This window comes from Coregonus lavaretus, assembly GCF_964263955.1.
Source record: "Coregonus lavaretus genome assembly, chromosome: 14".
Classification (NCBI taxonomy): Eukaryota; Metazoa; Chordata; class Actinopteri; order Salmoniformes; family Salmonidae; genus Coregonus; species Coregonus lavaretus.
This window is the reverse complement of record NC_140001.1, coordinates 27,463,268-27,488,339: the sequence shown is the minus strand read 5'-3', so window position 1 is coordinate 27,488,339 and position 25,072 is coordinate 27,463,268. Positions and strand designations below refer to the sequence as shown.

General features: G+C 42.9%; 1 protein-coding gene across 1 annotated transcript; it reads left to right on the top strand.

The window, feature by feature from the left end:
* Positions 1 to 1,569: 1,569 nt before the first annotated feature.
* LOC311141090 (uncharacterized protein) lies at positions 1,570 to 23,233 on the top strand (the record flags this gene model as incomplete). The annotated part of the gene is made up of 7 exons (XM_084176364.1): positions 1,570 to 2,089; positions 2,932 to 3,064; positions 9,558 to 9,692; positions 11,279 to 12,267; positions 13,169 to 13,298; positions 22,705 to 22,824; positions 23,038 to 23,233. 7 exons carry the CDS (start codon positions 1,570 to 1,572, stop codon positions 23,231 to 23,233), a joined length of 2,223 nt encoding a protein of 740 aa, XP_084032490.1.
* Positions 23,234 to 25,072: the final 1,839 nt, after the last annotated feature.

The following is a 25,072-nucleotide window of genomic DNA, read 5'->3' as shown; positions in this document are numbered from 1 at the left end:
CCCATGACCTAGCCAGTTTTGAATGTTCCTCATCAGACAGGTGGGTCTCCTGTAGAAAGGCTATTTCACACTTAATTCGCTTAAGTTGGTCAAGTATCTTTTTCCTCTTAATTGGGCTGTTACAACCTTTAATGTTATGGCTTAAAACTTGTATCCCACGCATTATTACACTTTGAGGTCTATTGTAACACATTGAATCCTTTCCTCCCCTTTTATATTCTCCACCTGACAGAGCATATACTTTCTACAAAATGTTTGTGAGATATGTAAGCCTTAGCCTACTGTATGCTGTATGAATCTCTTAATACCAACGCTACAATTACAACCCACTTTCTTCACCCCTTTTAAAGCTATTCCTTGAAAAATGCCATAAGGTCTGAAATAGACACCAAAATCAACATACTGTCCAAACAATATCTAGGCTAAGTAATACACAGTGGTGTAAAGTACTTAAGTAAAAATACTTTAAAGTACTACTTAAGTAGTTTGGGGGGGTATCTGTACTTTACTTTTACTTCACTACATTCCTAAAGAAAATATTGTACTTTTTACTCCATACATTTATTATTTGAATGCTTAGCAGGACAGAAAATGGTCCAATTCACCCACTTATCAAGAGAACATCCCTGGTCATCCCCACTGCCTGTGATCTGGCAGACTCACTAAACACAAATGCTTTGTTTGTAAATTATGTCTGAGTGTTGGAGTGTGCCCCTGGCTATCTGTAAAAAAAAAATGTTTTAATGAAAATTGTGCCATCTGGTTTTCTTAATATAAGGAATTTTTAAATATTTGTACTTCTACTTTTGATACTTAAGTATATTTTTGCTATTACATTTACTTTTGATACTTAAGTATATTTAAAACCAAATACTTTCACTCAAGTAGTATTTTACTGGGTGACTTTTACTTGAGTCATTTTCAATTAAGGTATCTTTACTTTTACTCAAGTATGACAATTGGTTACTTTTTCCACCACTGGTAATACAAAATTATTTTTTGATCTGCTGCTCTGCAAACTAGCGGACGGAAGAAGTTCAACACTTTATTCAATGAATTTCAATACAGCACATGGATTCATCATGGATTGGGCACAGGTCTCTCTGCTTGCGCTGGTCGGTAGCTGACAGTGTAGGCTAAAGATGATGTGCAGGAGCTTCCTGCAGGAATTTATAGTCTTGATGAGGTCTTCTCTGTTGCTAATTAGCATTTCGAATTTTTGAGAGTTCATATACCCATAAATTGAGGCGAATGTATTGATAAAACTCACCTTGTCTGAGAGAGAATTGCACGGTTATCAAAACGTCACGCCAAGGTAATCCTACACCAAACACACACTTCATTTGAAGTGTTTGTAAAATTCACGATGTGAAAAATGAATGGCGGAAAAAACATTGGAACCATATCCGTGTTTTTATAGGTATTATGACGTCCACTGTGGCGGACTGAACGAACCAGAGGCAACTAATTTCCGGTTTTTAGGACTATAAACTGGCGAGCTCTATTGAGACTGCTGTTACTTTTTTCATTGATGTAATAATATCATTTAGTCTATAGACTATTTTTGAGATGATAAACAAAAGTTTATTGCAATTTGTTCTGTGCTTGTCATTGCTCAGTTTGCTAAGTGCACATGATGTGAAGATGTTAGCAGGGACGGACGCGCAAAATGCCAATTTCTGCCACAGGACGAGTTTCACTGGACTAGGACACACGCGCCTGAGCTTCCTCCGAAATATGGTCGGGACCCATACATTGATGTTATATGTAAGCGAATGGTCAGAGAAGCAGCTTGTAAAATGCTCAATTAACGACGACCCTGTAGCCACTGGCAGTTACCTGTATCTTTGCCGCCAAACGCGCTCGGAGAGCACCGTGGAATTCTCCCACCTAAATATCAGGGCGTTGTTGAGTCCAGACAACCTGTGCCCACTGAGTCCTGTCGATGGATTTACCAAACAGACGAAACATGACCCATTAGAGCAACAACATATTTCGGGTGCAAAATCCCGTAGGAAACGCGCGTGGGTATTTCCTGGGACACTTTGGTGTGGCACTGGAAGCAAAGCGATTGACTACAAACAGTTAGGTGAGTAGAATAATATTTACACTTCACACATGCTGATCACCAGAGATGTCTTTCAATTAGATGTGTCCTATAGAATCAAAATACAGTAGGCTATCTACAGTATAAATGTATCTATACATTTGTAATTCACACCATCCAACACTTTTATCAGTGAAAAGACTGAATATTATACTCTGAATGAAATATCACATAATAGTATATACCCTGTCATATTCTATCAAAAGGGCCTATACCTAATTTGTTTCAAAGTTGGGACAGCCTTCTGTTCTTAAAACCATATTTGGGCCGCTTCATAATGTAATGATTTGGATGTATAGTGAAAACAAGAGCCATGTTATAGGATAGCTGTTTCTGGACAACGTATGGCATGGTCACACACAGAGGACAGAATTCATAACTGAAACATTTGTATCTAGCCTCAAATTGGGCACAGGGCACAACCCCCTGTAGCGCAGTTGGTAGATAATTGCGCTTGCAACGCCAGGGTTGTGGGTTCGATTCCCACGGGGGCCAGTATGAAAAAAAAAAAATGCACTCACTAACTGTAAAGTCGCTCTGGATAAGAGCGTCTGCTAAATGACAAAAATGTAAATGTAATTCCTTATCCCTATTTGTCTGTAACCTATTTGATCAGGACAACTCCTTGGAGTTGCCATGTGTGTACTGTAGGCCTACTTCTGTTCCAGCAAGCACTATGTCACATCTTACTTATTTATTTATAACGTTTGTGCTTGGTGCTACTGCCGACCACCCACTGTAGCAATGTGTCATTACACATGAAATGTGTATTTAAGGATCTGAGGGACTTATTTAGTCTCTCCACTGTTTGTTTCTTGTTGTAGGAATGTTTGAGCGAGCGGACGGGTGCTGCCGTGAGCATGACCACTGCAGTAACACTATCCCCTCCTTCACGGTGAACTATGGTGTTTTCAACCCCAACTTCTTCACCATCTCACACTGCGACTGTGACCAAAGGTGAGCCTCAGTGTGTCGCCCCTGGGCAGCATCTATCACATTCCAGGGATGACACATATTCCTGTCCCCTGAAGGGGAACTCCTTAGAGCTTTATTGAGCTATAGCTCAATAAAGTTCAATAAAGAGTGACTTTTTATTATGCTGACCTTATTTTTCAGGGGTGTGGTACATGGTGCATGACTCATCTGCCAACTGATAGGCATTTATTTTCTAAAGCTGCAATATGTAAGTTTTTGGGCGACCCGACCAAATTCGAATAGAAATGTTAGTTACAGATCTGTCATTCTCATTGAAAGCAAGTCTAAGAAGCGGTAGATATGTTCTATGCACGCTATTTCTATGCTTCCCGTTCTTAAGTTTAGTTTTTGCGTCTATTACTTTCGATTTTGTACACCAGCTTCAAATAGTTGAAAATGCAATAGTTATGGTTATGGAAAATATATTTCACAGCGGTTTAGATGGTACAATGATTCTCTACACTATACTTGCTTGTTTTGTCACATAAACGGAAATTAAGCGAACTATTAGAATTTTAGCAACCAGGAAATGGCGGCGTGATTTCTGCATAGTGCATCTTTAAATGGCACCCCAATTTGGATTACCGCAATGCATGCACCAATAAAATAAGGTGAATGAAAAAAAGTCACACTCCCCCATAAAAAAATAAAGCTTGCCTGACTTTATAACATGCTCTGTGATAGACCCTCAAAATATATACTTTTGATGTCAAGAGAGAACATGCACACTTTTTATGTCTGTACACTCTTAGAAAAAAGGGTTCCAAAAGGCTTAAACGTTTTCATCTGAAGAACCATTTTTGGAAGACAAGGGTTCTTTGTAAGGCAAAGGGTTCTACCTAGGACCTTTAACATCCTAAAAACTGTTTTTGGAAAAACTGGTTTTCTTTGACGATTCTTTGGAAGGCAAGAATGATTCTTTGGAAGGCAATAAGGGTTCTACATACCCTTCTGAATAAGTTTTTTATTGTAAACATTTTTCATACTTTTAAATAGTGCCTGAGCATTAGTTTACCTCAGTGCTTAAACTTTAACATCAGGAGTTTGAGTAATGAGTTTAAAAAGATAGATGTGAAAATGTTTTAAACTGTACCAATATGGGAATATGTATGCATGTATCTGGTATTCCCTTAGTCATTTTACTTATACAGTACTGACATAGTTGATATCTTTGCCATGATTTATGTCTTTCAAATGAGTATTTTCTGTGATTTTTTTATTGAGCAGAGAGTAGGAGAATAGAAGGGAGTATGAGTAAACCAGCAGTGTATTGTATGGTACACAGCAAATTGGCCAGTTTTACCTAGTGTTGATTTTTCAGGGTAACATTCTAGTTTTGATTTAGGAGTCAAATTAACTTAACTGGTGGTATAACCAGAGTTTAGTGTGATTGTGTAATTTTTACACTGTGTAGAGTAAAACACTCAAAACCACGCCCATCATTATCATATTTCCCAGCATGCTCTAATTACAGGTTCATTTTCAGAATTGTTTGTTTCAATAGCTGTGTATTGCATGTACATTGATTGGTTGATTAATCTTATGCTACACAAAGATAAAATACATTTTTCTAAACTAATCCAATCTGTTACTATTGCACACCTTACTGGGATTGTTGTTCCAGTTTAGATTGATTAATGAGACTACCTAAATCATCTTCCTTACCCTGGCAGTCATTCTGAATGCAGGTTGCGGGTGATTTAAAAGTTCAAATTGTTGGATATCCTCACTCTGGCTGGATTCCAATAGGAATTACACTTTGAAAGCGAGCATAATGTGACTTACAGGCCTGATGTGGCCTGTAAACGAGGAGTTTCCTAACACCACTGTGTTAGGGTCTAACTAGGCCCTCAAAGAAAGGTCTTATGATTTATATAATGTATTGTCATGAAAAGTTACATTTTAAAGTCTAATCAGGCTGGTGGAACCGTTCATATAGGGTTCTAGGAAGAATCCTTCAAAGATAAAGGGTTCTTGGTAGAACCTTTCATAGAGGGTTCTAGAAATAACCTTTTCATAGAGGTTCTAGGTAGAACTATTTACAGGGGGTTCTATGAAGAACCCTACATAGAAGGTTCTAGGTAAAAACCCTCTGCAAAGGGTGCTACCTAGCACCAAAAAGCGTTCACCTATGGGAACAAACCGAAGAACCCTAATTCTACTTAGCACTTTTTTTTCTAAGAGTGTAGGGTGAGCAATAATTGCTGGTCTCTTTCAGGACTCATAATCAGACACTTTGGAGATGAGGTGAGGTGTCAACTCCCAGCTCTGAGTTGCCACAGAACACAGACAGATGCTTGTGTAATACGCTTATACTCTAATTAATTTCCTTAAAGCATGAGTGCCAGACAGACAATGCAGTCTCATTCTCCTCCAAGGTTTAACTGACAAGGCCAGACACTGTATTAATTCCACAGTAAGCACTAGAGCCCTGCACAGGCATGAATTTTAAGCCATACCCATGACCGCGACATTCAGGCCCTACCCTACCCAGGCCCGATTGCTTCTGCCAAATTTAGTAAATCCATTAGCTGCTCCTCTCTGTCTGTCACTAGAGCTCTGCTACCTGAAGCTAATGGATTTACTAACAGAGGAAGTTATTTATGATTTCGGGCTTTGGGCAGGGCCGGGCCTTACATTTTGCAGAAGCAATCAGGCCTGGGTAGGGTAGGGCCTGAACGTTGCGGGCATGGGTAGGGCTCGGGCTTAAAATTCATGCCTGTGCAGGGCTCTACAGCAGAGCATGCACAAATGGCTCGGCTTCAAAATGTTAGTGATCCATTTAGTGATACCCGAGCCTTGCCCGTGCCCTAGTTATGAATCAACAGGCCCTACCCGGCCCTAACCCGACGTACAGTGGGGGAAAAAAGTATTTAGTCAGCCACCAATTGTGCAAGTTCTCCCACTTAAAAAGATGAGAGAGGCCTGTAATTTTCATCATAGGTACACGTCAACTATACATTTACATTTACATTTACGTCATTTAGCAGACGCTCTTATTTTTTTTTTTTGGGGGGGGGGGGGGGGGGGGTAGAAGGATTACTTTATCCTATCCCAGGTATTCCTTAAAGAGGTGGGGTTTCAAATGTCTCCGGAAGGTGGTGAGTGACTCCGCTGTCCTGGCGTCGTGAGGGAGCTTGTTCCACCATTGGGGTGCCAGAGCAGCGAACAGTTTTGACTGGGCTGAGCGGGAAATATGCTTCCGCAGAGGAAGGGGAGCCAGCAGGCCAGAGGTGGATGAACGCAATGCCCTCGTTTGGGTGTAGGGACTGATCAGAGCCTGAAGGTACGGAGGTGCCGTTCCCCTCACTGCTCCATAGGCAAGCACCATGGTCTTGTAACGGATGCGAGCTTCAACTGGAAGCCAGTGGAGTGTGCGGAGGAGGGGGGTGACGTGAGAGAACTTGGGAAGGTTGAACACCAGACGGGCTGCGGCATTCTGGATTAGTTGTAGGGGTTTAATGGCACAGGCAGGGAGCCCAGCCAACAGCGAGTTGCAGTAATCCAGACGGGAGATGACAAGTGCCTGGATTAGGACCTGTGCCGCTTCCTGTGTAAGGCAGGGTCGTACTCTCCGAATGTTGTAGAGCATGAACCTGCAGGATCGGGTCACCGCCTTGATGTTAGCGGAGAACGACAGGGTGTTGTCCAGGGTCACGCCAAGGCTCTTCGCACTCTGGGAGGAGGACACAACGGAGTTGTCAACCGTGATGGCGAGATCATGGAACGGGCAGTCCTTCCCCGGGAGAAAGAGCAGCTCCGTCTTGCCAGGGTTCAGCTTGAGGTGGTGATCCGTCATCCATACTGATATGTCTGCCAGACATGCAGAGATGCGATTCGCCACCTGGTTATCAGAAGGGGGAAAGGAGAAGATTAGTTGTGTATCGTCAGCGTAGCAATGATAGGAGAGGCCATGTGAGGATATGACAGAGCCAAGTGACTTGGTGTATAGGGAGAAAAGGAGAGGGCCTAGAACTGAGCCCTGGGGGACACCAGTGGTGAGAGCACGTGGTGCGGAGACAGCTTCTCGCCACGCCACTTGGTAGGAGCGACCGGTCATGTAGGACGCAATCCAGGAGTGAGCCGCGCCGGAGATGCCCAGCTCGGAGAGGGTGGAGAGGAGGATCTGATGGTTCACAGTATCAAAGGCAGCAGACAGGTCTAGAAGGACAAGAGCAGAGGAGAGAGAGTTAGCTTTAGCAGTGCGGAGAGCCTCCGTGACACAGAGAAGAGCAGTCTCAGTTGAATGACCAGTCCTGAAACCTGACTGGTTTGGATCAAGAAGGTCATTCTGAGAGAGATAGCAAGAGAGTTGGCTAAAGACGGCACGCTCAATAGTTTTGGAAAGAAAAGAAAGAAGGGATACTGGTCTGTAGTTGTTGACATCAGTGGGATCGAGTGTTGGTTTTTTGAGAAGGGGAGCAACTCTCACTCTCTTGAAGACGGAATTGAGAAAAGACATTCCAGAAAATCACATTGTAGGATTTTTAATGAATTTATTTGCAAATTATGGTGGAAAATAAGTATTTGGTCACCTAGAAACAAGCAAGATTTCTGGCTCTCACAGACCTGTAACTTCTTCTTTAAGAGGCTCCTCTGTCCTCCACTCGTTACCTGTATTAATGGCACCTGTTTGAACTTGTTATCAGTATAAAAGACACCTGTCCACAACCTCAAACAGTCACACTCCAAACTCCACTATGGCCAAGACCAAAGAGCTGTCAAAGGACACCAGAAACAAAATTGTAGACCTGCACCAGGCTGGGAAGACTGAATCTGCAATAGGTAAGCAGCTTGGTTTGAAGAAATCAACTGTGGGAGCAATTATTAGGAAATGGAAGACATACAAGACCACTGATAATCTCCCTCGATCTGGGGCTCCACGCAAGATCTCACCCCGTGGGGTCAAAATGATCACAAGAACAGTGAGCAAAAATCCCAGAACCACACGGGGGGACCTAGTGAATGACCTGCAGAGTGCTGGGACCAAAGTAACAAAGCCTACCATCAGTAACACACTACGCCGCCAGGACTCAAATCCTGCAGTGCCAGATGTGTCCCCCTGCTTAAGCCAGTACATGTCCAGGCCCGGAAACATCATGCTTTGGGGCTGTTTTTCTGCAAAGGGACCAGGACGACTGATCCGTGTAAAGGAAAGAATGAATGGGGCCATGTATCGTGAGATTTTGCGTGAAAACCTCCTTCCATCAGCAAGGGCATTGAAGATGAAACGTGGCTGGGTCTTTCAGCATGACAATGATCCCAAACACACCGCCCGGGCAACGAAGGAGTGGCTTCGTAAGAAGCATTTCAAGGTCCTGGAGTGGCCTAGCCAGTCTCCAGATCTCTACCCCATAGAAAATCTTTGGAGGGAGTTGAAAGTCCGTGTTGCCCAGCGACAGCCCCAAAACATCACTGCTCTAGAGGAGATCTGCATGGAGGAATGGGCCAAAATACCAGCAACAGTGTGTGAAAACCTTGTGAAGACTTACAGAAAACGTTTGACCTGTGTCATTGCCAACAAAGGGTATATAACAAAGTATTGACAAACTTTTGTTATTGACCAAATACTTATTTTCCACCATAATTTGCAAATAAATTCATAAAAAAAATTTTTTTCTCATTTTGTCTGTCATAGTTGACGTGTACCTATGATGAAAATTACAGGCCTCTCTCATCTTTTGAAGTGGGAGAACTTGCACAATTGGTGGCTGACTAAATACTTTTTTTCCCCACTGTATAATGTTGGGCTCTGGTCGGTTAGCAGAGCTCTAGTAAGCACCAAGTAGTTACATAATTGGATGTATAGCACATCACTTTTCATGAAAGCAATTTAAATCTTCCTGTAAAATGTCATGTTTTGATTTGTCACTTTTCCCTGTGACTACCAAGCAGCTACGATATGTGGCTCTGTTGGACACATTGGCTTTAAATAAATGATGGGAAAATCATCAACTATTCAATATGAATAAGTGTATTACAATTCAGTATGATTTGCTCTTGTTGACAACATGCCAAGTTTGCCAACCTATTTTAACTATTCCTTTGGTGAGAGATCCCTGATGTTTGTTGTTTGAGCTTAAAACAGCACTGGTAAGCTTAGGAGATAACTGACTACTTAAAGGGACATGTTAAGCTTCATATTCATTCTTTCCAGCAGCACCCCAACATCAACATATGTGCAAATGGCACGTTTCTATGTTCTGTAGTAAAAGATAGAGGAAGAGAAGTGTTTCCAATGACATCATCAGTGTGCATCATGTGATTTTAACCAATTATGAGTAGGCATTGACTACTAATTGGTTGATGATGTCATTGGAAACACTTATATTCCTCTTTTTTTTTACTACAACACAGAAACGCACCATTTTCACATGTTCGGGTGGGGCTGGAGATGATGAATATATATATATTTTTAATGTCCCTTTAATGCCACGGTCTTAGCATTACCTACCCTTCTTTCTGTTGTCATCAGGTTTCGCCAGTGCCTCCAGCGTGTAAATGATACCATCTCCAATATGGTGGGCTTCAGCTTCTTCAACCTCCTCAAGATGCCCTGCTTCGAGTTCACTCCCAGGAGTCAATGCACTGAGCTTAACTGGTGGGGAATGTGAGTACTGTCTGTCAAAAATAATTTTGTGTGGGTAAGTGATATTGTCCTGATCAAGTGTTTACAGTACATGGACTTTGTTCTATAATACTGTAATAACTGTGATAAGGATAGTAATATGGGACATGCTATTGTTTCACCAAAAAATGTAATAGGGATCATATGATAGGCAATTGAAACAGCAGCAGAAGCTCTCCAGTTTAAATGTAGATGCTTGTGATAACTTGCCTGATATCCAGCCCCCTCACCCTTCCTCCAGGCAACAACACCACATTGCCCTGGTCCATCCCAGCAAAACTTTGAAAATTAAAAGTAATTCCCTATATTCAAAATACGCAGTGAAACTTGTTTAGATTGTATAATATAATTACTGTATGTATTTATTTTGTTCTATATGAAATATACAGTGACTCTGAAATTACAAAAAATACAACCAGTAAGCTAATGTACACAAAATTAAGGAAAACAGCTAATATTGACAATGTTGTGAAAATACAGAGAGAACTATGGCCAGTGTTGGGGGTAATGCGTTACAAAGTAAAGCGTTACAATAATACTATTACTTTTTGCGGTAACAAGTAATATAATGGAATACTGTTCCAATTTGAGTAATAATATTAGTTACTGATCAAAGATAGGTCGTCGTTACTTTTGTTACCCTTCCCATTACAGTTATGGATCCAAATAAATATTTGTGATTATTATTATTCCCTCTCTGTTGGCGCAATATAGAAAAATCCCCCCGCCCCATATTCTACCATTGTTTTCGTCCTAAGTCCGACGTCCTCTCACCAAGTTCCTGTTTACGCACGCGTTACTACAAACTGCTTTAGTGAGGGCGATGAAAAATGGCAGAAGCGTCTAAAACATTGAGTTTCTCAGTGTGGAAGTACTCCCATTACTTTTGGGCTTTTTTCCCCCCTCCTGCACATATATATGTTTATTTTTCTTTACTGTTACAAACTGTCTTTCTATTTGTGCAAATAAACTAAACTTTGATTTGGTAGGAGGACAAAATTAAAATAATATAACCTTAAAACATCAACTGTGCCCAGGCAAGAAAAAACGGTGCACTGCTAGAAACACAACTTCCAATCTCTTGAAGCACCTGCAAAAGCAACACGCCAAGACAAAACTCATAGCGGAAAACCCCCGAGGCCTGATCACTGCTGTTGAAAATGACTGTGTAGGCCTACCTCCTCCAAACAACCAAGGCTTGATTTTAATCATTCAGGATGACAGGCTTTAACTCGGGAAGAGCTGAACAAGCTTGTAGCTTGGTATGTAGTAGATTTTGTGTCTGTCATTATTAAGCTACTTGTGTTTGTGTATAGGCCTACGTAATGTAATGTTTACATTGAGCGCCAATGTTTTGGGGTGTAGCGCAAAAGTAATATAGTAGTGTAACTAATTACTTTTCCCAGGGAGTAATAAGTAAAGTAATTCGTTACTGTTGAAAGAAGTAACGAGTAATAGGTATTACATTACTTATTTTGAGTAAAGACCCCAACACTGCCTATGAGTTAATGAAAGGATTCTCTCTTGGCATGTTTGGGCTGTCTAATAAGTCAGTTTGCTCTGTGCAGGTGCAAGGTGGCCAAAGTGGCCCCATATGCTGTCTTCAAAAATCCCATAGATTACACCATCAACCGCACGACCAGTGAACATGGTGGCAGCAGTGACCCCCAAACATCAGCAGGCACCGGGGAAAACCTGCTTACAGTGAGACCCTTGTCTAGCCCAACCAGGAAAAACCCCAAAGGGAACCGCCCCAAGCTATTTGCCCCCCCACGGGACTGTGTTCCAAGAGGTCCTCCCAGAGGAGACACCTTCCAGATAAATCACAGGAAAGTGAAAGGATGCAGCAGGGGCAAGAAAACATTCACAACTCAAACAACCACACGTCAAACACAAACAACATCTCAAACACAGACTAGCGCACCCTCAATACAGACAACTGCATCCCTGATACCGAGGAGTGCATCACCAAAACTGAAAACCACACCCACAACTCAGAGAACTGCTTTTAAAATTATTACAACCACATCTCAGGTAAAAATGAAAAAAACTGCTAAACAAAAGACTGGATCTAGAACTGAAAAAACAACATCGCCCTCACATCAAAATCAAGCTACACCAAAGAAAAAAACACGCTCACGACAGAGGACAACATCCACAACAACGCAGAGGACTACATCAACACCAAAGCCTTCACCTCAGCCACAGACAACAACTTTAACAACCACAACTCTTATACCCAAAAGTCCCAAAATCCCAAAGGCTCTTAGGAAAATTCACCGTTGTGGCCCTCCAAGAGGAGATACCGTTCAGCCTCGCCGCTGGAGGGGGGAACGAGGCAAAGCCTGTTTGGAACAGATAACTACAACACCAACGACCATATCCTCAGCAAACAAGACTGCATCACCATCCCAGACAAGAATATCTCAAACTCAGAGAACAATGCCCTCAAATAAGACAACATCTCCAACTGTGACTAAGAGGACCGCTTCCTCAAAGCTAAGGACCACACCTCTAATACAAACCCCTACTGAGAGTGCACCATCTATGACAACAGGTAGTATTTTTGTGTTTCTCCATGAGCCCACTATCAGTCTGGTAAATGGCCAGCCTGCAACTGCCCCAAGCTTGAATTCGGCTTTCTAGGAAAAGCTTGATGATGCCATTATAGATATGCAGTGCCCTCCGTAATTATTGGGACAGTGAAGCATTTTATTTACTCCAGCACTAGGATTTGAAATGATACAATGGCGATGAGGTTAAAGTACAGACTGTCAGCTTTAATTTGAAGGTATTTTCATCCATATCGGATGAACCGTTTAGAAACTACAGCACTTTTTGTACATAGTCACCCCATTTTAGGGGACCAAATGAATGGTAAATAATGTGTCATTTTGGAGTCACTTTTATTTTAAATAAGAATAGAATATGTTTCTAAACACTTCAACATTAATGTGGATGCTACCATGATTAAAGATAATCCTGAATGAATCGTGAATAATGTTGAGTGAGTTACCGGCGCATAAATATCATACCCCCAGGACATGCTAACCTCTCACCATTACAATAACAGGGGAGGGTATCTTTTTTGTGGGGTATGATATTTGTGGGTCTAACTTTCTCAATCATCATTATTCACGATTCATTTAGGATTATCCGTAATCATGGTAGCATCCACATTAATGTAGAAGTGTTTCAAAACATTCTATTCTTATTTACAATAAAAGTGACTACAAAATGACACAATGCATTATTTCGCATTCATTTCTATTGGGCAAAAACTAATTCTGAAACACAACCAAAACAAACAGAAAATGCATCCAACACATTTGTAGAGTGACAAGCTTGATGTAGTCAAAAGAAGAAAAATGCTTCTGTCCCATTAATTACGAAGGACACTTACTGTTTGTCATGACTCGGCTAGCTTCAGTATGTTCTGTTTGTTCTCTGTGTTACAGATAATATGCTTCTTTGTGGCACCCTCAAGCATTTGGATGAATGTAAATACAAAATTTCCCCTTTAGAGAAGATATATGATCTCCACAACACGGAATCAAAGACTGTGTACCATTGTGATTGCACCCACAGGTGAGACAGTATCCGTACAATGCAGTGACACTTAAGATGAGGGAGGACGATTTTTAAATGTTTTATGAGCATTGCTTTATTTCTATTACAGCATATTGGATGACTGTCATTCATATTCCATTCACCCAGCTCAATGTAACATTGATAGGTTTAGGCTACTACATGATACTCACATTTTCAATATACCTATCATGAGGTTGCTACAACCTAGCCTATGAGTGAAAGTTTACAATGTAGGTGCACAGGTCGAGAGAAAAATGTGAGTCTTCAAGGTGACAGACAGTGACGCATTCAATACGACCTTGCACACTCTTACCTGCATCTAGCTGATCTAGGGTGTAATCATTAGTCCAGTTGCAAACAAGAGTTCCTATTGCACAAATTCAGGTATGTTTATCCCCGTTCCTTTTGCTTCCATTTTTAAGAAATGTTTTTCAACAGAATCGGCGGAATGAATACACCCCTGATTACATTTACATTTTAGTCATTTAGCAGACGCTCTTATCCAGAGCGACTTACAGGAGCAATTAGGGTTAAGTGCCTTGCTCAAGGGCACATTTACGTCATTTAGCAGACGCTCTTATCCAGAGCGACTTACAAATTGGTGCATTCACCCTGTAGCCAGTGGGATAAGCACTTTCCAAAATATTTTTATTTTTATTTTATTTTATTTTTGATGGGGGAGGGGGGGGGGTGGTAAAAGGATTACTTTATCCTATCCCAGGTATTCCTTAAAGAGGTGGGGTTTCAAATGTCTCCGGAAGGTGGTGAGTGACTCCGCTGTCCTGGCGTCGTGAGGGAGCTTGTTCCACCATTGGGGTGCCAGAGCAGCGAACAGTTTTGACTGGGCTGAGCGGGAACTATGCTTCCGCAGAGGAAGGGGAGCCAGCAGGCCAGAGGTGGATGAACGCAATGCCCTCGTTTGGGTGTAGGGACTGATCAGAGCCTGAAGGTACGGAGGTGCCGTTCCCCTCACTGCTCCATAGGCAAGCACCATGGTCTTGTAACGGATGCGAGCTTCAACTGGAAGCCAGTGGAGTGTGCGGAGGAGGGGGGTGACGTGAGAGAACTTGGGAAGGTTGAACACCAGACGGGCTGCGGCATTCTGGATGAGTTGTAGGGGTTTAATGGCACAGGCAGGGAGCCCAGCCAACAGCGAGTTGCAGTAATCCAGACGGGAGATGACAAGTGCCTGGATTAGGACCTGTGCAGCTTCCTGTGTAAGGCAGGGTCGTACTCTCCGAATGTTGTAGAGCATGAACCTGCAGGATCGGGTCACCGCCTTGATGTTAGCGGAGAACGACAGGGTGTTGTCCAGGGTCACGCCAAGGCTCTTCGCACTCTGGGAGGAGGACACAACGGAGTTGTCAACCGTGATGGCGAGATCATGGAACGGGCAGTCCTTCCCCGGGAGGAAGAGCAGCTCCGTCTTGCCAGGGTTCAGCTTGAGGTGGTGATCCGTCATCCATACTGATATGTCTGCCAGACATGCAGAGATGCGATTCGCCACCTGGTTATCAGAAGGGGGAAAGGAGAAGATTAGTTGTGTATCGTCAGCGTAGCAATGATAGGAGAGGCCATGTGAGGATATGACAGAGCCAAGTGACTTGGTGTATAGGGAGAAAAGGAGAGGGCCTAGAACTGAGCCCTGGGGGACACCAGTGGTGAGAGCACGTGGTGCGGAGACAGCTTCTCGCCACGCCACTTGGTAGGAGCGACCGGTCATGTAGGACGCAATCCAGGAGTGAGCCGCGCCGGAGATGCCCAGCTCGGAGAGGGTGGAGAGGAGGATCTGATGGTTCACAGTATCAAAGGCAGCAGACAGGTCTAGAAGGACAAGAGCAGAGGAGAGAGAGTTAGCTTTAGCAGTGCGGAGAGCCTCCGTGACACAGAGAAGAGCAGTCTCAGTTGAATGACCAGTCCTGAAACCTGACTGGTTTGGATCAAGAAGGTCATTCTGAGAGAGATAGCAAGAGAGTTGGCTAAAGACGGCACGCTCAATAGTTTTGGAAAGAAAAGAAAGAAGGGATACTGGTCTGTAGTTGTTGACATCAGTGGGATCGAGTGTTGGTTTTTTGAGAAGGGGTGCAACTCTCGCTCTCTTGAAGACGGAAGGGACATAGCCAGCGGTCAAGGATGAGTTGATCAGCGAGGTGAGGTAGGGGAGAAGGTCACCGGAGATGGTCTGGAGAAGAGAGGAGGGGATGGGGTCAAGCGGGCAGGTTGTTGGGCGGCCTGCAGTCACTAGTCGCAAGATTTTATCTGGAGAGAGAGGGGAGAAAGAAGTCAAAGCATAGGGTAGGGCAGTGTGAGCAGGACCAGCAGTGTCATTAGACTTAACAAACGAGGATCGGATGTCGTCAACCTTCTTTTCAAAGTGGTTGACGAAGTCATCCACAGAGAGGGAGGAGGGGTGGGGGGGGGTGGGGGGGAGGATTCAGCAGTGAGGAGAATGTGGCAAAGAGCTTCCTAGGGTTAGAGGCAGATGCTTGGAATTTAGAGTGGTAGAAAGTGGCCTTAGCAGCAGAAACAGATGAAGAAAATGTAGAGAGGAGGGAGTGAAAAGATGCCAGGTCGGCAGGGAGTTTAGTTTTCTTCCATTTCCGCTCAGCTGCCCGGAGCTCTGTTCTGTGAGCTCGCAATGAGTCGTCAAGCCACGGAGCTGGAGGGGAGGACCGAGCCGGCCGGGAGGATAGGGGACACAGGGAGTCAAAGGATGCAGAAAGGGAGGAGAGGAGGGTTGAGGAGGCAGAATCAGGAGATTGGAGGGAGAAGGATTGAGCAGAGGGAAGAGATGATAGGATGGAAGAGGAGAGAGTAGTGGGAGAGAGAGAGCAAAGGTTGCGGCGGCGCGTTACCATCTGTGTAGGGGCAGAGTGAGTAGTGTTGGAGGAGAGCGAGAGAGAAAAGGATACAAAGTAGTGGTCGGAGACATGGAGGGGAGTTGCAGTGAGATTAGTAGAAGAGCAACATCTAGTAAAGATGAAGTCAAGCGTATTGCCTGCCTTGTGAGTAGGGGGGGACGGTGAGAGGGTGAGGTCAAAAGAGGAGAGGAGTGGAAAGAAGGAGGCAGAGAGAAATGAGTCAAATGTAGACGTAGGGAGGTTGAAATCCCCCAAAACTGTGAGGGGTGAGCCATCCTCAGGAAAGGAACTTATCAAGGCGTCAAGCTCATTGATGAACTCTCCAAGGGAACCTGGAGGGCGATAGATGACAAGGATATTAAGCTTAAATGGGCTAGTGACTGTGACAGCGTGGAATTCAAATGAGGAGATAGACAGATGGGTTAGGGGAAAAATTGAGAATGACCACTTGGGAGAGATGAGGATTCCTGTGCCACCACCCCTCTGACCAGATGCTCTCTGGGTATGCGAGAACACATGGTCAGACGAGGAGAGAGCAGTAGGAGTAGCAGTGTTTTCAGTGGTAATCCATGTTTCCGTCAGCGCCAGGAAGTCGAGGGACTGGAGGGTAGCATAGGCTGGGATGAAGTCAGACGCTAACAGTTTACTTTCATAGCAGCCACATACAAACAGCATGATCATTTTGCTCATTGTAGAATTCCTTCTCGCATCTACGTGCTCCCCTCATCTCACCTTTTCCCTTTGCTTGTGGACTTCAGTGCACAACACATCAGCTGTCTGTGACCAGGCGAAAAAACCTTTCCAACCCATACCCCTTCATATCATAACCGCTAACCGCTAGACACAGCCCACATCGTTGTCACCATATTAGCTAACGTCATACCTAGTCAACATAGCTACTAGAACTAACGCGTTAGTAAAGCCGCTACAAACATGCAGTACAGTGTACAGTCAGCAAGCAGTTTAGCAGTTACACCGATGGGCCACGGTGGCAATAAATTACTAAATCCAAAAGCTTACCTTGACTTGGAAGAGTTCCAGTGTTGGATAGCCATAGCCAGCTAGCTAACATAGCATCCAACTCTGTTTGAGCCGGTGTTTGACTAGGCTAAACTAGCTTCATAACCTAGCTAAGTGAAAGTGAAACAATTACAATGAAATAAAGCTAGCGCTCTCTCTCTCTTGCGTCTCCTTCAAAACTGTTCAACTATTGTCTTTCTCTCTCTTTGAGTCAACTACTCACAACATTGTATGTACTGCAGTGCTAGCTAGCTGTAGCTTATGTTTTCAGTACTATATTCATTCTCTGATCCTTTGATTGGGTGGACAACATGTCAGTTCATTTTGCAAGAGCTCTGATAGGTTGGAGGACGTCCTCCGGAAGTTGTCATAATTACTGTGTAAGTCTATGGAAGGTGGTGAGAACCATGAGCCTCCTAGGTTTTGTATTGAAGTCAATGTACTTGGGCTGACCCCAATTAGTCGACTGGTCGATTGTTTGGTTGATAGGCTGTTGGTCGACCAATATTTTTTTAAATGTCGAGCAGTACCAAATATAAACAGTGGGGAGAACAAGTATTTGATACACTGCCGAATTTGCAGGTTTTCCTACTTACAAAGAGGTCTGTAATTTTTATCATAGGTACACTTCAACTGTGAGAGACGGAATCTAAAACAAAAATCCAGAAAATCACATTGTATGATTTTTAAGTAATTCATTTGCATTTTATTGCATGACATAAGTATTTGATCACCTACCAACCAGTAAGAATTCCGGCTCTCACAGACCTTTTCGTTTTTCTTTAAGAAGCCCTCCTGTTCTCCACTCATTACCTGTATTAACTGCACCTGTTTGAACTAGTTACCTGTATAAAAGATACCTGTCCACACACTCAATCAAACAGACTCCAACCTCTCCACAATGGCCAAGACCAGAGAGCTGTGTAATGACATCAGGGATAAAATGGTAGACCTGCACAAGGCTGGGATGGGCTACAGGACAATAGGCAAGCAGCTTGGTGAGAAGGCAACAACTGTTGGCGCAATTATTAGAAAATGGAAGAAGTTCAAGATGACGGTCAATCACCCTCGGTCTGGGGTTCCATGCAAGATCTCACCTCGTGGGGCATCAATGATCATGAGGAAGGTGAGGGATCAGCCCAGAACTACACGGCAGGACCTTGTCAATGACCTGAAGAGAGCTGGGACCACAGTCTCAAAGAAAACCATTAGTAACACACTACGCCGTCATGGATTAAAATTCTGCAGCGCACGCAAGGTCCCCCTGCTCAAGCCAGCGCATGTCCAGGCCTGTCTGAAGTTTGCCAATGACCATCTGGATGATCCAGAGGAGGAATGGGAGAAGGTCATGTGGTCTGATGAGACAAAAATAGAGGTTTTTGGTCTAAACTCCACTTGCCGTGTTTGGAGTAAGAAGAAGGATGAGTACATCCCCAAGAACACCATCCCAACCGTGAAGCATGGTGGTGGAAACCTCATTCTTTGGGGATGCTTTTCTGCAAAGGGGACAGGATGACTGCACCGTATTGAGGGGAGGATGGATGGGGCCATGTATCACGAGATCTTGGCCAACAACCTCCTTCCCTCAGTAAGAGCATTGAAGATGGGTCGTGGCTGGGTCTTCCAGCATGACAACGACCCGAAACACACAGCCAGGACAACTAAGGAGTGGCTCCGTAAGAAGCATCTCAAGGTCCTGGAGTGGCCTAGCCAGTCTCCAGACCTGAACCCAATAGAAAATCTTTGGAGGAAGCTGAAAGTCCGTATTGCCCAGCGACAGCCCCGAAACCTGAAGGATCTGGAGAAGGTCTGTATGGAGGAGTGGGCCAAAATCCCTGCTGCAGTGTGTGCAAACCTGGTCAAGACCTACAGGAAACGTATGATCTCTGTAATTGCAAACAAAGGTTTCTGTACCAAATATTAAGTTCTGCTTTTCTGATGTATCAAATACTTATGTCATGCAATAAAATGCAAATTAATTAATTTATATTATTTTATGGCACACAAGACACCTGTCTGATTCGCGCCCATCTCAGTGAACTAATCCATTGTGTAGGCTGAGACTGATCCATTGCGGAGGCCGGGTGGATGGCACAGTCCAAGAGGAAGGTCAGTGTGGCTAAAATGCATGATGCACATCTCCTCCAGAATGCGCTCTCTCTCTTCATAACTTAATTGTGTGAATTGTTTGCCTTGATTGTTAGTGTCTATCAATTACCCATTACATATATCACGAGTAGTAGCCTACATTTACCGTTAATTTGGTTATGGCAATTTCTGTTCATGCATTCAATATATTATTATTCCAGTCTTTTACCGTTCTCATTGTCAGAGTGGACACATTGTTTGCAGGGCGCACAACCTATGCTACACTTGTGAGAAACAAGTTTTGGTTTATTTTATTCCATTTACGAATTTTGTCAATTTAGTCAAAATGGTCTTTTAATTGGAGCGCTACTGTCAATGTTGAGTAAGAACGCAAACTGATTATGCATAGAAGTAGGCCTATAGGCTACCTGGTCTGCGCGCAAATGTAGGCATATAAATGTGCCCACTTGGGGATCTGATAGTATTTCTGATGGGCTTAACGCACCACCACTAATGAGCTGGGGAACTTCTCAAATTAATGTTTTCTTCACCTCAAACAGAAAGCAAACAAAGTCGGGTTTTACATCCATTGAAAATGACAATAGTTCCTCAATGTATTTGAAAAATATTTCCAGCTCTCCCTTTCGAAAACCACTCTGCGTGAAAGGGAAAAATGTAATGCTCTGATCCAGTGGAAATAGTCATAAAATAGGTCTACCTGATGAGCTCTTATCCCTTGCACAAAAAAGCCTACAGCTGTGTCTGTCCCGAGCTCACTTGTGTGGGAAACTCTGAGGGCCCAGAATATTTTATACGTTGCAAGTCTGCTAGTGCGAGCTTCGGACTGGACCCAAGTTGATACAATGTTTCAAGTTCGTTGCAGACAGGCCATGCATAGCCAATGTGATTTATAGGAGAAGTATTTTTATCAGGATATTTTCTACCTGCAGGCTGCAATGTTGTTATTTGTTGGCTTTATGTAGGTTTGTATTTTAATTTAGATTTGGATAGAATTTTGATTAACCACATGACAATGAATTTGAGATACGAAGACGTTATTATAAATTCAATGAAACTGTTTCACAAAAATGTGCATATGAAAACCATAACAGGCACGCAGATCGGTAGAAATTGTAAGACAAATTGGCATTCTAGTGTAGCCTATTACTGGTAACTTCAGGAGAGTAATGGCAGAATCTGCGAAAGCCAGCGGGAGGAGGATGGTCGGGTCAGGTTAAGGTTTTTCTCTTCTGGTTATCTTGATCTCTGGCTCCCTATTGAGTCATTTGGGTCTTATTTCATCAAACAGCATCAGACAAGCATATAGTTGATTTTATTAAAACACAGGGTGTGTCTAAATATGGAAAGATACACGTTAAAAAACGACTTTCGGTCTACCAAGATGTTTGTTTTTCCGGTGACAGCCCTACAATGTACCCAGAGGAGGACGGAAACTAGCTGTCCTCCGGCTACACCATGGTGCTACCCTACAGAGTGCTGTTGAGGCTACTGTAGACCTTCATTGCAAAACAGTGTGTTTTAATCAATTATTTGGTGACATGAATATAAACTCAGCAAAAAAAGAAACATCGCTTTTTCAGGACCATGTCTTTCAAAGATAATTCGTAAAAATCCAAATAACTTCACAGATCTTCATTGTGAAGGGTTTAAACACTGTTTCCCATGTTTGTTCAATGAACCATAAACAATTAATGAACATGCACCTGTGGAACGGTCGTTTAGACACTAACAGCATACAGACGGTAGGCAATTAAGGTCACAGTTATGAAAACTTAGGACACTAAAGAAGCCTTTCTACTGACTGAAAAACACCAAAAGAAAGATGCCCAGGGTCCCTGCTCATCTGCGTGAAAGTGCCTTAGGCATGCTGCAAGGAGGCATGAGGAAGGCAGAAGTGGCCAGGACAATAAATTGCAATGTCCGTACTGTGAGACGCCTAAGACAGCGCTACAGGGCGGACAGCTGATCGTCCTCGCAGTGGCAGACCACGTGTAACAACACCTGCACAGGATTGGTACATCTGAACATCACACCTGCAGGACAGGTACAGGATGGCAACAACAACTGCCCAAGTTACACCATGAACGCACAATCCCTCCATCAGTGCTCAGACTGTCCGCAATAGGCTGAGAGAGTCTGGACTGAGGGCTTGTAGGCCTGTTGTAAGGCAGGTCCTCACCAGACATCACCGGCAACAACGTCGCCTATGGGCACAAACCCACCGTCGCTGGACGAGACAGGACTGGCAAAAAGTTCTCTTCACTGACGAGTTGCGGTTTTGTCTCACCAGGGATGATGGTCGGATTTGCGTTTATCGATGAAGGAATGAGCGTTACACCAAGGCCTGTACTCTGGAGTGGGATCGATTTGGAGGTCGAGGGTCCTTCATGGTCTGGGGCGGTGTGTCACAGCATCATTATCGGACTGAGCTTGTTGTCATTGCAGGCAATCTCAACGCTGTGCATTACAGGGAAGACATCCTCCTCACTCATGTGGTACCCTTCCTGCAGGCTCATCTTGACATGACCTTCCAGCATGAAAATGCCACCAGCCATACTGCTCGTTCTGTACGTGATTTCCTGCAAGACAGGAATATCAGTGTTCTGCCATGGTCAGCGACGAGCCCGGATCTCAATCCCATTGAGCACGTCTGGGACCTGTTGGATCGGAGGGTGACGGCTAGGGCCATTCCCCCCAGAAGTGTCCGGGAACTTGCAGGTGCCTTGGTGGGGTAACATCTCACAGCAAGAACTGGCAAATCTGGTGCAGTCCATGAGGAGGAGATGTACTGCAGTACTTAATGCAGCTGGTGGCCACACCAGATACTGACTGTTACTTTTGATTTTGACCCCCCCCTTTGTCACATGTCTGTGGAACTTGTTCAGTTTATGTCTGTTGTTGAATCTTGTTATGTTCATACAAATATTTACACATGTTAAGTTTACTGAAAATAAACACAGTTGACAGTGAGAGGACGTTTCTTTTTTTGCAGAGTTTATTTAGTATAGTTTTATCTAAAAGGATAACTTTTTTTTTTTTTATGTTTCACTATTTTTATGAAATTCACTGAGGAGGATGGTCCTCCCCTTCCTCCTCTGAGGAGCCTCCACTGGTACAATGTATGCTGAACACTGTCTCTAAAATGTACTGTGTTAAAGTATCTGCAGCTGCGTTAAATAACTATGGGTTAGAGGGTTCGTGCCTGCTGGGTTAGATAACTACGCAAGATGGACGCATACATGTTACATGCACACACACGTGCACACACACACTCACACATATACGGTCTCCCCATATTTCCTTTCTGATAGTGTTTCTGTCTTTCTCTTAACTTCTTTTTCTCCTCATCAACTGTCTGTCTACCTGGACCACCTGTCTCCTCTGTCCCTCTACCTTTCTCCATCACATTTCAGGCTGGCTGGTCAGATCAGATACTTGGAGAAGACCAAAATTCTCCAATCCCTCCTGCAGGATTTTGTGTCTCTATCCTGCTTCAACGTGCCAAGTGTTAAAGAATGTCATGGAGGGAAAAGGTTGGTGGCTCAAATTCAAAGGATGATAGATTTGCAGTGAGCCACAACTTTTTCAATGGATCTCTTCACAAGGCTGATTGTTTATTGTTACGTTACATGCAATGTGTCAGTGTCTTACCTACTGTCAATCTAATAACAATAATACTTAGTGAAACTGTGCATGTGCCTGTCGGTTCAAGTATTTATATATTTTTCTTCGCTCTCTTGCTGTAGCTGTACTACTGGATTTTCCCAAGCCACTGACCTAATTCAAGTCCTTAAAAGCATGGAGGAAAGAGGAAGACTTAATGCTCAGAGCACAAGTAAAGACACACAAAGAGGGCCTCCTATTCGCCTCTACAAGCGATGTCTGAGGATCATTGAGTCCAAGAAACCTAGACTGATGATTCCCAAACATCAGCACCCTTAGGTACCTGTTACCAGTTAGAATGGGAATCTGTTTGTGTCATGTATGCAATGCATCTGTCCAACATCACCCTCTATTGTGATTTTGGGGACGTTATACAAGCCTTAAGATGATAAATGTGGCAGAAGGACTTGATTTGCTGCTGCTCGGTGTAGGAGGGAATTCCAAATACCATCCAACCTTTCCCCAAATATATTACCTCAACTGTAAATAATGATCCACAACTAGATTTGTACAGAATTCTCCTGCTGAGGTGCTATGACCCCTGACAACATGTATTTTAATTTAATATATTTATATTGTCTTTGTACTTCTAGATTTAAACACTTGAACATTACCAGTCTCTGTTACTTAATTATCTCACATTACAAGATTCCCTTATGTTCTAAAGGTGCATTTTTTTTTTGTTGCCAAGAGTATATTGAAATTTGCTCAAGAGGTGGTGCCCTTCTACCTTTAACAGTAAGGTAATTGACATTTACACACATTCATTCGTTTTTTTTTCTTAATGTTAGTATGTCATGAATTGATAATGTTGAAGTAAACAGTGTGGGATTTTCACTTCTTACCTAAAGCCTTTGAATGTTAATATTGTGTCAGATGATCATCATGTACCTACCTTGCCACTACAATCAGAAGAAGTACAGTTATAATGTTTTAAGAAAACAAATGAAACCATGAGTATTAAACAAACCCTGATGATACAATCTCAGCATTAATAGGAAGTATGTTTAGTTCAATTTGTTGAAATGTTTATTGTAGGCCAGGGGTTTCTGACCCCAAGACCCAACTAATGTCTGCAATTCTCCAGCTGTGATCCTTGGAGATTTTTTGGCCACTCAAACCATCCTCCTCACTGTGAGTGGGGTCAATATAGACACACGTCCTCTTTCAGGCTGATTGTTAACATCTCCAGTTGCTTTAAACTTCTTAATTATTGCCATGATAGTGGAATTGGGCATTTTTAACCATTGAGCTATTTTCTTATAGCCATTTCCTGATTTTGTGCAGCTCAACAACCTTTTATCACACATCATTACTGTATTATCTGGTATTTTCCATAGTGATGGATGACCATGGGAACTTGGCCTGTGTGCCACCTCATATTTATACCCCAGTGAAACAGGAAGTCATGGTTTACCACTTAAGTGTTCCTAATCACTCAGGTGAACTAATTTAACATAGCATCTGAATGGGAATATACTCGTTAGATTTTACTCATAAGAATTGCAAGGGGTGCCAATAATTGTGGCACACATGTTTCGGAGAAAAATATTGATTTCACTTTTTTTTTTAACGTTTTACTTGTGTGAATATTTTGAATGAAAGACCAAGAGGATAAACGGCAAATAATTTTTTTTTCACAGCCCGTTTTGCTCATATTTACCAAGGGTGCCAATATTAGTGGAGGGCACTGTAAATGCCAATAACGAAACGAAGGGACTAATGCAAGTGGATTAAATCGACTTTAGTACATGCTGTCAAAAGGCTGCATTCTGCAATAGGGTCTGAAGTAACAGCAACCTAATTTTGTTGACAACATTGTACATAAAAATGTATAACACACCTGTCATGTTCTTTCCTGTAGTTGAATACTTATTAAATTCCAATGCTTTTATAGTCAGTTGTTTCATTTCTTTATTAGTATCTAATTTAGACTTAATCTCCTAATTTCCTCCCTACACCTTTGCAGATCTAATACCAGATGAAAGCAAATACCCATTCTCTTCCTAATTTGTTTTTTTCCCACCTGCATTTTGTTGTCAGACCGGTGAAGATGGTGGAAAACTGTACTATTTGTATGGACCCTAGGTTAACCTTTCCCATTGTTATCATACTTAA